This window comes from Calypte anna, chromosome 5A (genome assembly GCF_003957555.1).
Source record: "Calypte anna isolate BGI_N300 chromosome 5A, bCalAnn1_v1.p, whole genome shotgun sequence".
Lineage (NCBI taxonomy): Eukaryota > Metazoa > Chordata > Aves > Apodiformes > Trochilidae > Calypte > Calypte anna.
The window spans coordinates 25,827,421-25,843,537 of record NC_044251.1 but is presented as its reverse complement, the minus strand read 5'-3'; the positions used below and the strand labels follow the sequence as shown (position 1 = coordinate 25,843,537).

At 37.9% G+C, this 16,117-nt stretch overlaps 1 protein-coding gene across 1 annotated transcript in view; it reads left to right on the top strand.

The window, feature by feature from the left end:
* The first annotated feature begins 446 nt into the window (after positions 1-446).
* EML5 (EMAP like 5) overlaps positions 447-16,117 on the top strand; it is a 90,793-nt gene continuing 75,122 nt past the window's right edge. Inside the window, exon 1 of the mRNA XM_030452089.1 lies at positions 447-643. Coding sequence (XP_030307949.1) covers positions 447-643 — 197 coding nt within the window. The remainder of the gene's footprint in view (positions 644-16,117) is intronic.

The window sequence follows — 16,117 nt, the reverse complement described above, 5'->3', positions numbered from 1 at the left end:
TCCCCCCACCCACCACTACCCAGGGGCCGCTCTCCCCCGCGCCGCCATCTCCTCACCGCAGCGCCTCAGCCCGCACCTCCCGCCGCTCACCGGCCGCCGCCGCACGTTCTTCCCGCCGCGCGGGCCCGCCCGGCCGCCTGACGGCGCTGCCCTCGGCGCAGGCGCAGTCCGGGGCGCGGGGGGGGCCGGAGCGGCGCCGCGCCCTCGCTCCGCGTCCCGGGCGGTGTCTCAGTGCAGCCATGTCTGGCGGCGCGAGGCGGCGAGGCGGGCTCGGTCGGCGGCGCCCTCTGTGAGGCGGCGGCGGCGGACGAGCGGCGGCGGCGGGCATTCATGTCGGCGGCCAGGGATTAGCGCGGCGGACACCGAGCCGGGCGGAGGGGGCGGCCGACTCGTCGCCCCCTTCCCGCGGGGTCTCCGGCGGGGAGAGCCGTACCCGGCGGGGGGACATGGCTGACCGGAGCGCGCCGAGCTGCCACCTGCGGCTGGAGTGGGTCTACGGTTACCGGGGTCACCAGTGCCGCAACAACCTCTACTACACGGCGGCCAAGGAGATCGTCTACTTCGTGGCGGGGGTCGGCGTGGTGTACAGCCCCCGGGAACACCGGCAGAAATTCTACCTGGGGCACCAGGACGACATCATCAGGTACCGCCGCCGGGCCGCATCCCGCCGCGAGCCCGGGAACCCAGCCCCCTCCGGCCGCCCCGGCTCCGCATCCCGTCCCCCGCCCGTTCCTCCCGCACCCTTGGAGAGGGGTGCGAGTACCCCCCGGCGCCTGCCCCAAGTGCTGTCCCGGGCTACGCCGGCAATCCGCGTCCAGTCCAGGCTGTAGGCATCCGCGGGAGCGGATCGAGATACAGCAAGGACAGTCAGCTCTTCCTCACCCCCCCCCCCTCCCCTCCATCGCCCCTCCACCTCCCGGGCTTTCCCGTGGGTAGAAACAGCCTGGAAATAAATTTTAGCTGTCGGGTCTAACGGGTCGGGTCGTGATCCCCGGTGCCGAAACTTCTGCGCGGGGCTGGGCGGCGCGGCAGCCTGAGGGTCGCTGCGCGGCCCCGGCCGGCCCTGAATGTCAAAAGGGCCATCGGGGGGGAGGAGGAGGAGGAGTAGGAGTAATCTCGTGTGTGCCCTGAAGTACTTGGGCTGCGGGGGAGGTTAATCTGCAGCAGGTAGACCTTTAGCTCACGTTTAAAAGGTGATGATTACGTGGGGAATTAGTGGCCCGTCTATAACTCCTTCAACTTTTAGGGTAATCTTAAAAGATAAGCCTTTCTCCCAAAACTGAGGCTTCTCCTGGGGCTTGGCAGTGAATGTGTATCAGGTGCTGAAGTTCATAAAAAAAAAAAAAAAATTGCAAACTGGTATTGGTGTTACTTCCTAAATGTATTTTCACTCTTAAGGATGCTTTTATAAGCCCACTGGTGTTGTGAGATCAATGAGGGAATTTGAGGAGTATGAAGGGCAGATGTGAGCCTGAGTCATCAATCCTCTCTCTTCCAGTAGGTGTCATTGCGGACAGAGTTTAAATTCTGATTTCCTTTGCTCTTCCTGTGGGGTAAGAGCTAGCAGTACACAATTTTGTGGGTAATTTGCAGCACAAAATCTGTTTTTATGATGCTCAGTGCTGCAAGGCGTATCTTTTCTGTGTGCTACACATATGAGTAACAGGCATTGCCTACGGACAGCAGAATGTCTTTCATTTATGCTTTCAGACACTCTAGAAAACTTGGTCATAATGGCCCCATTTTTTCTTTGTTTATATCTTTTTCTTGAAGAAATTTTAGTAGTTTTGAAGTATGGCTGTGAATGTCCCTTAGAAGGGTGCCACATCTATAGTATATTTCTCCTTGCTGCTAAAAATGTGAAGAAAAAAGTAGGCAGACAATATACCATCACAGACCATTTTACTAGGGGTGTTGAATAAGAATTCTGAATCACTGTTATTCGCATCACTTAATGCTTTATCTTCTTATTTTAATCCAAGAAAAAGTGTTTCTTAAGAACTGCTAGTCATCTTTAATGGCAGGTGTTGTAGGAAATCCAGATCTGCAGCTTTCCACTGTATTAGGAAAGTGATGGCTCATTTTTTGTACTAGTGTAAGGTTCAAGGTTGCCATAGTGTAATATTATACATTTAATACCAAATATTAATGAGTACTTTTAAATGACACTGTTTATTTCAGTAGGACTTCTTACAGTATAACAATTACTTGTTTTGAGCTGCAGCTGGGGAAGTTGCTTATGTTAATCCTGTGGTAACAGTTTTTAGCTCACTCTCAGTTTTGGTACAATGTGCTACATTTGGCCAAAATGTGACAGAACTCTTTCTTCAGCATGGTACTGAAAGAAAAAAATCCCAAACTGTCAAAAGTCAGCAAACCAGAAAGAAGGCATATAATAACTTGATCTGATTTGTATGGGGATGCTGTTATTTGTGTTACCATGACCTGACATACTGGAGCTTCTCTTGCTTTGAATGGTACTGATGCTGAGAGAATGTAATTCTGAATACATTAAAGCATTACAGTTTTACAGTTAGAATTTTACTGCTTTTCCTAGAAACAACATGGTACCAAATGTCATCATCCTATCCTTTTCCTGACTAAACTTGGGTACCTGGAAATGTTAATTCTCAATATTTAAAGCAATCATAGTAGTAAGGTCAAGTATTTAAAAAACCCCAGATTTTTACAATACTGGAAAGGAGGTCCAAAAATGGGGATTATGTAATACAGTAATTGATGCTACTAGATTTTCTTTCTGAAGATAGCAAACTCAACTGCTGTATTGCAAAGGAAATAATGTTTTGTGTTTTAATAGGCTCAGCAAGTACTGTCCAAATGCTGAGGCAGTTGTGAGGTTTTAGCGAAAGCAATGTGGAGATTGTATTTTTACAACTCTGGGGTCTCATTTGTGAAAACAGGACTGTTGTCTGAAAATCTTATGTATTTAAAGAATTGAAATTCCATGAGCACAGCTCCATAGCTACAAAGACTTAGCTGTATATATTGCATGCTACTTGGTGATATTATTAGTACTCTTCATTATAATAACTTTTATATCATTAGCATGCTTTGGATGACACTCTAATTTTAAGCATCAGTCAGGAAGAGAGGAATTGAATTCTTAAGTCAGAGACAAGTTCTTTAATAATAGAAACACTGTTAGACTAATGGGTACCTAGAGGATATTTTCCTTTGGAAAATTTCTAGCACTAGCAGTTAGTTTGTCTTTTGTTGTGAAGTTCTACCTTCCTTTATTAAACGAAACCCTATAAACCTGCTAAAGATTTTTTATATGATTAGGTGTTTTAGTATAATTTATTTCCATTGTAAATGTCTCAGTTTTAATCACAGAGTCCAGTTAACTATGTACTGAAAATACGAGCTCTGTTTCAGTGTTTTGTCCCTCAGTTCTACTGAACAGTCTTGTAATAAAAGAGGGTAATTATGTTCATTTGGGTACTCTTTTATTTGTGTGGTCTATGAATTAAACAATCTTAGTTTTTCAGCTTCAGTCTGTCTCTAAAATGACATCTCTAGCTTCCTGGTGAGCTTTTGGTTTTTATCTCCTCTGAAAATTACTTTGCAGAAATCAGCCTTATCTCCCATTACTTTATCTGCTCATTTTTATAACTGAGCTCCTGGGTGTGTGCAGACACTTGTGGAACATATAGTTTAGATGCAGAAGTACTTTGGAAATCTTCATCTTTCACAAGTACAGGTAACAGATAACTTACCTCTTGCATTTTCAGAGGTAAGTAAGGAGGAAAATCTTGCACATGAAATCTCAGGTAACTTGCTTTGGTAGTGCTATCCATTGCCAGCAGCGTAAATTGGACATTTGCTGTGTTTGCAGAAGATAAGATCCCCTATCCAGCCTGGGCTGTGTATATGTAGAAGATACTTATTTTGAATGAACATGTGACTTTTCCCTGCAAAGTTACAGATTTAAATTGTATATTCTGTAGGATTCATAAATCACCGAAGTAGCTTGTAGATTGGTTTGCTTTATGGTAGAGGAGGAAGAAGAAATGTCTTGGTGTGTTCAGTTTAGATCTTTCCTGTGTTCCCTCTTCACAACTTCAGTGGCTGGGAGAAACGTGGGTTATTTAATGTAGGCTGTCCTTCCCTTGTCTGAGAGACCCTAGGGGCATTATACATAGTTCTGATCTGTATAAAGATTTCAGAATATTAACTTGTTATAGTGGAAATGAATACTTATGCTGAAGATCCTTATTTGTCTGGGCTAGCTAAAGAGTGTTCATGCACTTCACTTTCTCTGATGGAAGATGAGAAAATTGGAAACCCTGAACTCATCCACCTTTTTAAATGGCTGCTGGCAAAAGCCTTTGAACTTACTAGGATTATTCTCTATGCTGACATGCTCCAAAGAGGCTTTTAGAATATTTTTTCCTTTTGATGCATGTTTTTTTTTCTTCTTTTATTTTTTTTTTTCTTTTTTTCTTTTTGTGTGTATATTTGTGTATTTTGTTTTTGGGGTTTTTTTTTCCTTCAGAGTTTTAGAGAGCTGGAGTTTTACTGGTAATTGATGATGCTATTCAAAAGCAAAAACAAAACTAAAGATCAAACCAGTGCATCTTGAGATTGCTCAAGACTTCATAAAAATGCATATTTTGCTTTCCATGGTGTTGGTTCTTCAGTTCAGACTTCAGCACTCCTTCATAAGTCTACCCTTGTGCACCTTTATGCTGGCTGTGAAACAGCTGCACAACCATGCAGGTCAAAGAAAGAAGAGGAACAATGTTTCTCTGTCAAAGGGAGACAAATTAGGACGAGTTTTAATTTCACAGTGAACTGTGACTACTTGATTAGAGATGTCTGTGATACATATAGATTTTGTTGCTAAAAGCAAAAGCATCTTTTGCTAGAAAAAACACTTGAATTTCTGCTGATTATGCAATCTTTAGCTCTACTCTAGAGCAGCCATGTGCTGTGTCTGGTAAGTTTATTTCCCTACTTGTCTAGAAATCTGTCATTTTCTTTGTCTCAGACTAAGTTGGTGGAAAGAAATCCTGCATTGTCTGCCCTGGGACTTGTGCAGAGTTCTGTTTCTAGGGCAGGCATAAACTAAAAAATATCCAGAAAACATTAGATTTTTTTACTATTAGTAGTTCTAGTACTAGAGTTCTAGTACTGGAGACTATCAGATCCCCTATTACAAAGACAGAAGAAAAAGCAGTTGGTACTACCTTCAGTTTGGTTTCCCCCTATGTGCTTCTCTGTATCCAAGACTGTCAAGACTGTAGAGAGGTAAATTATGTGCTTACAGAAAGCAGAGATATATGCAAGACAGGTAGAAAGAATGACCAAGCATTTCTGTGTATTCTGACAGAGACATGGTTTGGCTGTTTTCAGCATAATAGTTTATTTTTCTGAATCTCAGCTTTTAAGAGTTTTCTGGCTTTGCTGCTGTGAACTCTGTAGGAATCATCTTGAACTTTTTTTCCCAAGAAACTAAAAGAAGCAGCCAAAACTCTGGCAACTCTGAACTGTCATCTTTCCAGGCACTTTATTTAAGACTGTCATCTTGAACATTTCAAAATTAGGCTTAATGTATAAGAGATTGTTCTGACCAAAATTCCATCATATTGCTTTGGTATTTCAAGGCAAAATAAACCAGTGCTTTCTAATGCCAACATTTCTGAGGTTCTTGTGAAAATCAAAATCACGAAAATCACATCTGCTTCCTGGTGTTTGTGTTGTCCACCCACTCTGAAGAAGTTTTTTCTACCTATTGTTGCACTCTACATGTAGTCTAACCATAAGCATCTAAGAAATGGTTGGACTCTATCAGTTGCTTTCTAAGACTGCTACTAGATAATGCTCTCCAGAAGGCTGGTCCAGGCCTCCTCTGCATGGCTGTCAGCTGTGCTTTGCAAACAGACATTCTGTCAGTGCAGTGGTTAGTCACATCCTGGGTTTAAATGGCAACTTTGGTTTTATCCTCTCTTTTTGTTAACTATGCCTTGTTATGACACTGGATGACTAACTATTGGACTTCAGTAAAGATGATGTGTATTTCTGCTACCTCTTTGTATCATTTTGCCTCTCTTTGTTCCTGTTTTGTTAGATCCACGTAATGAGAAAACCTTATGAAAGAAGCTAATATCTTTTCTCAAAAAAACCAACCAACCAACCAACCAAAAAAACCCAAAAAAACCAAACAAGTTTTCACAAAAACATAAGGGAAATTTGTTTCCATTGTTTCTATTCCTCCAGTAGACTGTCACTGTAATAATCATCCCAGTTCTCAAAAATCTCAACAAAACATTCAAGTAGTTGAAAGCTATGATATCTGCTGTCAGGTTTATAGTCCTGTTCTTGTCTGGAATAAATGGGGTATGTCTCTGACCTGACTGCAGATGATAGCCAAATACAAATGTTAAGCAATATAATCACAGAAAGTTAGGGGTTAGAAGGGACCTCGAAAGATCATCTCATCCAACCCGTCTGCCAGAGCAGGGTCACCTACAGGAGATCACACAGGAATGCATCCAGGTGGGCTTTGGATATCTCCAGGAAAGAAGACTGCACAACCTCCCAGGGCAGTCTGTTCCAGTGCTCTGTCACCCTCACAGTGAAAAAATTCTTCCTAATAATTATACAGTTTTCAATGTTATTGAAAACAATGGGTACTACAGAATTTTACCAGATGGAATTGTATCAATTAGTTTGGCAGCAGCTCTATGAATTGTCACTAGGAGTTTCATGGTTCAAGTTGTAGATTTCAGATTCCAGGGAATATAACTCTGAATACAACAGTTGCCATGTGAGGAGAAATTTTGTAGTTTTCCATTACTTGTGCAACTTCCTCTTCTGAATTACTAATGTGACAGAGGAAATGCCCTTGAATTCTATGCAGTCTACAAGAAGAAAAGGAAGAGAAGAATGAGAAGAAAATTTTTTTATTTGCAGAAATGAAATTTCCCAAATTATCTCAACAGTCGTAGCCTTTGAAGAAGGCCAGTCACCCCTCCTTTGGATTCTCTAATAACTTTACTGGAGGGAAGCAGAATAAAATCTGTCTTACAGTTTTGTCTCAAATGTGAAATGGGCCATGCATAGAAACACCTCAAAAAGTTCAATTCCAAAGGTTCAGGATTTTGGCAACAAACATTCATTTAGGATCTTCCCAAATGCAAATGCAAATAAAAATAATTTTGTGTAAGTCTATAGTTAGGGAAAATATTGTTTCAATTATTTTCAATAAATTTCAATAAATTAGTTTCAATAAATTGTGGATTTTTGATATACAATGGACTGTTTATTATACAGCCTAATAGCTTTAATGGTTTGTTTTCTACAAAGAAGAGCAGGCTTTGGAGTGTGTGCTGATATATCCCAGCTCAGAGGTGGCAAATGGGGTCCATTCTCCACTTGCACTTGATGGGGAAACCACACTGCTGCATCTGAGGATGAAAGCAATGTAATGCTGGCATCATGTTGTGTGTCATTCTGAGAGGTTTATTACAGCAACACAAGTCACTTGAATAGATTCAACAAAGATGAATTTCTGTGTTAGTAAGGCATTTTATTTGTCTCAATACAATATTTTGAGGGACTGATTTGTTTTTTCCCCAGAGGGTTTAGAATTGCAGCTTAAAAAATTTCTCCGTAGAGTATTCTTAGGTTTATATGGTGCCATGTTTATTTTGTTTATACTAAAGATGGATCAATCTGCTCTCACTTTGTCATCTCCATATGTTCTTTAAGGGCAGAATCAGTTTATTTCCATCCACTGATAACTTACAACTAAATGGGACCTAAGTTATGTCATAATTAAACTAATCAGTCCTTTCAGGAGCCTCTAGCTCAAGTACCATTTTATGTCAGTGAAAATGTCATTTTTTACAGCAGCAGTAATTGCTAGGACATGAAGTGAGATAATTACTCTGCTGATCATCTCATTTTGTGCCATGGTTCACAAGGACAAAGTCCCAGTTAAGCTCTGTCCAACTTTTTGTGTCAAGTGTCAAAGTCTGGATGGAAGCTTTGTGTTCATATCTAAAATAGAGCAGAGAGAGAGGAAAGAGTTATCTGCTTTTTCCTTGAGGAAAGCCAAGCTTTTTGGGTAGTTCTAAAGCTCTTTTGGAACACTTGTACCATGCTGGAAGATGAGGGATTTGTTGTCGAATCTGCATTACAAGTTTTTCTTTACTGAGAGCTTTGAGTTATCTTTTGAAAGTATCTTTTGCTTGAATTTCGTTTGAACAAATGAAAGTATTTAAGGAATATAGAATAAAGTATTTCTTGGATTCAGTTTTGAAATGGGACTAGAGTGTGCCTGTTGTTTAATATACCTGCATGCCACTAGAAATACCAAAAATACCCAACCAGAACTGAACATCTAAATCATACTAGAAGTTGATTAAAGTAGATCAGCACAGCAAGGAGCTACAGGCTTATGAGCTTGCCTTCATGCATCATGCTTTTCATAGCCAGCAATCACATCACCTTCTGATCTGATTCTGTCAGCACTCACAGGCAGGGTCAGATTAGGTCAGTACTTAAATGAGAAAACATCTTGGTGCTGTAGAAAATGCTTGTCTTGATTTGGTAGTTGGCTCTTTTTCTCAGAACTGATGTGACAACATGAAGTTCTAGGACAATGTCAGAGAAGAATAGGAAATGTAACTAAAGGCTTAAGAATGACGGATCATTAAAATGTTTAAAGGATTTTCTGAAATCTTTCCCAAATGCAGTCAAAGCAATTACGTTTCACTTACTTGTGAAACATGTGAAAATGTTTTATTGGTTAGTAATTTTCTTGATATAGGCAGGAGATTATGTTCCTGGTTAATATTTTAATAGCATCATGTGATTAATTAATTTGTTCACAGTGTTATTATAATAGTGATAAGCAGTAGTTTAATATACTTATATAAAATAATAATTTTGGAGGGTTTGTCTGAAGTACAATTTTTCATTTCAATTTTTCATTTTTTTTAAACGCGAAACTTAAAGTTTCAATTAGGACAAAAAACCCTTCAAGTTTAAAAGTTAATTATTGAAGAGCTGATTTATTTTCCTCGGTCTAACTACTTTAGATTGAAAAACATAGTGAAATAGTTCTGCCTGACATACTGAAAAATGAGTTTAGATTTTACTGTTACGACTAACACAAGCACTGCAGGCTTTTTAAAATCATACATCACTTGAAACAAAATCTGAAATAATAATAACAGCTCTCCCAAACAACAGAAATTGTTGTTGCTAGTTTTGTCATCTTCAATTGGGGTTTTTAAAGGCTAGGCTGGCATTATAGAAGTAAATAATATGAAGAGTTTAATTTTACATTTTGTAATGTCTCAAGGATATTTTTTGTACTTCCAAAGGTTGCTTACCTAGTTACTCAATATATTATTATATCATTTACAATGAAATATATAATTTGTGATTTAGAGCAGCACTTTTACCTAGCATCAAGGACTTTTAAAGAAAAATAATTTATTATTCATAAAAGTGGCAAAGCTGTCTAATCTGGATTGATAAGGATCATTCATATGCTCAATGATAAAATTCAGATTTCTTAAGAAAGACTTAAAATTATAACGCTATTAGAGTATTATCAAGGAAGTTGGTGTATTCACAGTATATTTATTTGACTTGGAATAATCTGTTGCTTTTGGCACTTTCATTTGGTAGATGAAGTTACTGAGAACCTAAAGTAACTTGAAAATAAAAATGAAGTCATGAAGTTTCTTGGACTTACTTCACAAAGTGTGAAAGTTCCCCTGGCTATCTTAATTCAGTTGAATGTTTAACCTATTTGCTATTGAACATTCTCTTCAAAATACAGATAGTCATCATTTTCTAAATGGTAAGATCTGCTGTAGTGTAAATTTCACCTGGTACATCTGTAAAACACAGAATGTTATAGATATCTATAAATTGCTTGCATTAGGGCACAAATTGCTTTGATTACTCTTGTGACTAAAAATGACTTCAATTTCTACAAGAAATAACCAGTATCGTTAGTTGTAATTCCATTGCAGCTATTATGGTAGCAATAGGCTTTCAAAATAAATTGCTTGAATCACACAAAAGTCACAGTCAGCCAAGATTGCCTCAACTTCTTTTAGCAAAAGATAGTATTGAATTTTTAAGCCAGTCTTATGGGATAGATCAGGGAGGTATTGCAAAAGGTAGAAATCACCAAGAATTCCAGTACATGCACCATCTGATAACAACTCCCTGAAACATTTTTGTCATTAACCACCTTTATCTTCATTTCAGGATTTTGTTTTTCTGTTTCATTTGGTCATGAGAATGGCAAAGGTGTTGTCAGAATTACTAAGAAAGAAGACAAACAGATATTAATTAGTAGCTGATACCTGAGTTGAATGAAGTTACTCTTGGAGGCATCTTTATCAGCCTGTGAACATGAAGAAAATCTGTTCTTTGAGGGCCCCATCCTGACATAGCTGTTATTTTGGCAATAGGTGAGATGCTGCACTTCCATGCTTCATTTAAAACGAGGTCTCTGTGTGACCATTTCTGTTTTTCTTGTTATTTTACCGAGGTACTCACATTATAAATCTCTAGAGAAATTTTGTATCTCTTCAGAATAACTATCCGCAGCCTGTTTGAAAAAGACTTTCCTTTAACTGGGAATCCTCGGCACTGTTGAGATACTTCCTGGTAGACTCCTTTTCTTTTGAGTAGGATATATAATATGGTGTCTTATGCTTAACCTTCTATGAAGAGTCTGGGTTTCTATATTAGTTCAGATGACACAGTGGGCAATCTTTCCAGCTGCTTCTCACAGTTTTCTAATTTCACGTAACTTGATCTTCCAAGCTTTTTCAGGGGAGTTTTCTATCCTGCAGACAGGATGGGTCAAAATGCCCATCTGTATGCCCAGATCAGTCTGGCTCTTTTGTGTTAAAACCATGTGTTACTTTCTCTCATTTCAGAAAGAAAAAAAAAAATTATGATCCTTGTGTTCCCTTCTAACCTGGCATTCAGTTCTTCCTGGGGTTGTCTTTGACAAATATTTTTTGGTGATCACTTTTTTGGGGGTATTGGTTTGCCTGTGGATTAGCATTGCTTTTCATCAGAGTGATGTTCCTGTGCTTAAAATCAGTGTATTCATACTACAGGAGTAGTAATTCCTCTTGAGCTGCATTGAGGTAAGCCAGTTTGTTCAGAGGATTTTTTTTTGTTTACTTTAGATTTTCAAAATATGAACAGAAAATTACTAGGTCTTAAGGCAGATATGTGGAAATAAAAGAATCATAAACATATGCTTTAGATTAGTTTGAAGAGATTTCTCTGTGTTTGATTCAGCTAATGAACAGCCCAGTCTCAGAATCAGGACTCTGACTCCAGAAAATCCCCACCTCCGCATCTTTTAGAAAACCTTTGCCTAATCAGCGGATAGTGGATAGGATTTGTGGCTGGCACAGGAAGACACCTGAGCAGACCCTTGCACTCTGGTCAGATTTGAACTTTCCTCTTCACAAGGATTGTTGTGACTTGGGGTGAATGTTTCCTGAGGTCTTGACTTCAAGAGTAAAGAGAAGTTCATCCAAAGAGTTAGTACCATGACTTTGGACAAAATAATGTCAGTTTGAACAAAGTGATCAGCTTCATAGGTAGCACAGATGGTGCTTCCACCAATGGTTTAGCCAGATGTGTGACAGATGACATGCAGGGAAATTTTTCAGTTGCCTGGTACCTTATGATGATGATAGCATGCATTAAAATTTAAACTTCCTTTGGCCTCATACAAGGCTTGGATATTTGACATTAAAATATATGTAAATAAAATAACTGAGTCAGATGAAGAATTCAGTATTAACAGGAGAGAAACAAAACTGAGGCAATGGATCCTGGCCTAATAATGAGGCAAATGTGAGCAAGCTGAAAATCATGTTTATAATGTGCTCATAGTTACAGTAAAATCATTGTGTTCTCGCCGCTAGGTCTCTGTTTTTATTCCTTATTATGTACTGTGTGATTTGTTTTGTTTTTTTTTCCTTCACCTGAATTAGAGAATGGAAGTTCTAGATATGAGATAGTTTTATAACATTGTTCCACAAGACTAGATAGAATTTTTTTATGGCTTTGCTTTCTATTTATGAGGGACATTTCTTGTGAAGAAATCTAGTTGGATGTAAGGTTAAAGTAGTAGTAACATTCAATTTTCTGAACATTCAACAAACAATTCAATAGTAAAGAACAGTAAAATACAATAATACAATTTTCTGAATTATAGAATAACTTTTAATATTAACCTTACTATTTTAATACTAAAGCTGAAAGTGTCAGACTGTGATATATGTGCATACAAGCATTATACATATATGTTTGGGGAAAAAAAAACCCAAAATGTACATAAGGGTAGGTAGTATGAATTTTGGTCACTTAAGGTGACTGTTGGTGAGATGTCTCCATTTTATCAAGACAGCATGCATGCAGAATGACTGGATTAATTCTGTGTTTTGGTTATCTGGCTGCTGTATAAACCTTCTGACTTTTAGAACTGTGTTAATCCTCGTTCCCTGCTTATAATCCCTCCACAAGAGCAAGCAAGGTGAATGATGCTTTTTTGTAGATCAAGACAAGGCATCCGACAGCATTTGAAAATTGCCTGAGGATTTATTGTGGTGAGTGTGACATTTTAAGCTAAATAGTCATCCAGAGCACTTAGGGAAATAACGGGAACATTTAAGAATTGGTAAATGTTTGGTTTCTTGTTTTTTCAACTGAGTTTGCAGTTTAGGTGACATAGGCATTTTTAGTTAAGAGTCCCTCTTGTTGCTTTAGCATTTGCTTGTTCTTGTTGTTTCATCTACCATAGTAATTGATACCATAAAAATACATACCCTTTGCAACAATATTCGGTAATAAATTAATTTATAAACAATTGTGTTTTCATTATACTATTATAGTTTACAGTGTATGCTTATGATATTGAGTATATACTACATTACCTCATTGGGAATAGTCATCTGGATCAGTATTCTTGAGATAAACATAATTTTTGAGCAGAAGAACTAACTGTATTTTCTTGGAATTGTTGCTTATGAATACTCTTGATCTTAGTAATTTTTAGCAATTAAGTTTTTGAGCCCACATGTGCAACAGCTTTATTGTCTACCAAATACATATTGACCTTGGAATCCCCCTCACATTCTTTCATTTTTCCATTCTTTGCGGTTTTGTTTATGTTTCTGGTACATGTGGGGTTTTTGTTTGTTTCACATAAATGCTTCTGTGTCGTCCATCACATTTTTGTAGTTTTTCTAAATGGTTTATAAATTTCTAGAATGATGTAAAGAAGATTATTAGTTAAAACAAGAGTAAATCTCTTCTGGAGAAGGAACTGGAAATAACTGGATGAAGGGTTGTGTGAAGGGTTTTACCATGATAGCAAAATATTTAGAAAAAAAAATGTTTCAAACAATTATGTTTCCTTAACTTTTGAGGTAAGAAGCGCCCAAACTAACCTTTTTCTAGAAATAATTTTAAAAAATTTTTCTGGCTAAAATATTTGGAGTAAATGCTTGTTTGACCTTGACTAATTTATTATGTATCTTTCTAATTCAGCAAATAGTGCAGTGAGGTTTTCTGCACAGACAAATTACAATAGTTGTAACTGTGATAAGAATTTTTTTCTTTCATTTTCCCTTCCTAGCCTTTATTTTATTGCGAACCTTATTTGAAATTAGAATCATTGGATGGTTCTGGTTGGAAGAGCCCTACAGATCCTAAATAAATCATTTTGTAGTGCTTGCTGATTTTTTTTTTTAAGGGATCTCTGTCAGGTCATCAAATGTGACCCAGAGGAACTGAGCAGCTGGGCTGCCGCCTTCTAAAGTTATTGACAACTGTTCTTCTTCTTTCTGCAGATATTGCTCTTCTGTACTTTTTTTTGATTGGGGGGTGGGTTATGTTTAACAGTTTATGTCTAATAATGTTTTAAAGAATGAGTCTCAATGCAAGTCTTTGCATTGTCTCACAAGGAAATAAGGAAGTTGGACACATTTTTAAGTTGATTTCATTCCTTGATTACTTTCAGATTTTATTATGTCACGTTATTATACCACCAGTTAGTATAATAATTGTTTCTTTAATATGAATAGCCAATAAAAGGAGATTGTCTTACCAAATTTATGTCCAAATAATTTTGGAGTATATATTTCTGACTTCTCTGTGAGAAGAGTTTTTTGCTAGGAAAATGCAAGGAATTTTGCTGCCTTCTTTCTCAGGGGCCATGTTAGAGAAGAAATTTTCCTCAGATAGTGAAAAACTGATGATGAAAGTTACAAGAACATGTAGAATTCTGAAAAAACCCAGCATCCCCTGCTTAGTCAAAACATTAGTTCTTCTGTTAGCGCTGGCAAAATCATTGGTAATCGAAAAGAAGAGTTTATTTTTAAATAATCTAATTTCTAGAAGGGTAACTCTTTTTGCTTAATGTGGCTTAATGTTTGCTTAATGTGGCATATAGTTCCCAGAATCTTTTTCCTTAGTTTTCATATTTGATGAGTTGGAAAAATTGTATTAGTGTTGTGCTACTCATTTTCTGGCTCTTAGCTTCTCTTTGAAGTTCACCTGGTAAGTTTGGGTTTTTTCCCTTCTGCTCAGTTTCGCAAGAGATAGGAGCCCAAAGTGGTTTTTAGGATTCTCTAGGTTCCTTATAAATGTCTCTTGTTAATCTGAAAACATTCAGGTTGAAGAAGGGAGAATATGGAATCATGGTGAGGTAAAATGCAGCTGGGAAAAATCAATGTACAGTTTTAGTCCACCCTCTCTGACTCCAGTTCAGACTTTCTTACTTTGAAGTTGGATGCCTGTACAATTTAAGAAGTCTTTGAAAAGCTGTATTTGACATAATTGTTGCTTTCACAATAGCAACTACTGTGAAGACCCAGTAGTGATGCTTCATGATGAGTAGGGCTTTGTTTTTTCTGTGGGAAGTAAGTGTGCTCTGATTTGGTCTATTTAAACTTTGATGAGAGAATTTTGCTTATTAAAGCTATTTCTGCATTAAAAACTCAAATATAACAGAACTGGTTTGTAGTTTCAGTGGAAGCAGAGGTAAATGGCAACTATCCAAAACTATACATAAAATATAAATGTACAATGAAAATACATTTTTGTATTTACTCATAGAAACAATTCCATATTTGAAATTAACTCTTAATGGCTATCTGAGATGCTGTTACTTTGCTGCAGTATTCTTTTGTGCATTTTTACTGTTGCCCTAGTTTTATGGAGCTCAGGAGTAGTCACATGAATATATTCTTGGATTTCCATCCAATATTGTTGCTAAGGAAACATCATCTTTAAAGCTGTATCCTTGTCTGCAGCTTGTCTATGTTAATCACAGCACAAACCAAGTAAAGATGGAAAAATCTTGATTTCTTTTATTATAAAGTAGTTTATTATAAACTAATCTCCACTAATCTGCCAGTACAAACCTCACACAAGTTGGAGGGTCATGTGCACATCTCTAGGCTTATCTGAAGCAGTTATAGTATGGACAGTTTTTACACTTTTTTTCATAGTCTGCCATTAATATTAGTATCATTAATCTAATACAGACATTGCACAGTGTATGAATGTGGTCATAATTATAGGAATGATTACATGGTGCTCTAAAAGGGAGAAAAAATGTTTTGGGTTTTTTTTTTTTGTATGAAGTATGAAAAGAATCTGCATTAAATTGAGAAACATACTCCTTTTCAGAATACTTTAAAAATTGTAATACTGTATTTCAGTCTGCTTTGAATACTTATCTAGGAAAAGACCTGTTAGTCAAAGATACCAGTGAAAACCTCTGTTCTCTACAGGTCCAGCTGTTTGGTTTTGTTGTGATATCAACAGGCAGGTTTTTCAGTTTTTCTCCTTTTGATCTCTTTTGAGAAGTATCAAATTTTACATCTAATTTCAAAATTAATTTCACTTAGTTTGTTAGTCTAATTTCTGACTTATTTCATGGTCACATTTGCCTTTTGGACATTGCCTTTCATATCCTTCTCTTCAGGGACACCATATTAGATCTAGCACCTGTTCTTGAAAAGCCCAGGTCAGAAAGGCCAGAGACAAGCAAGAAGGCCCAAAGAACTTGTCGTGTTAGAAATAT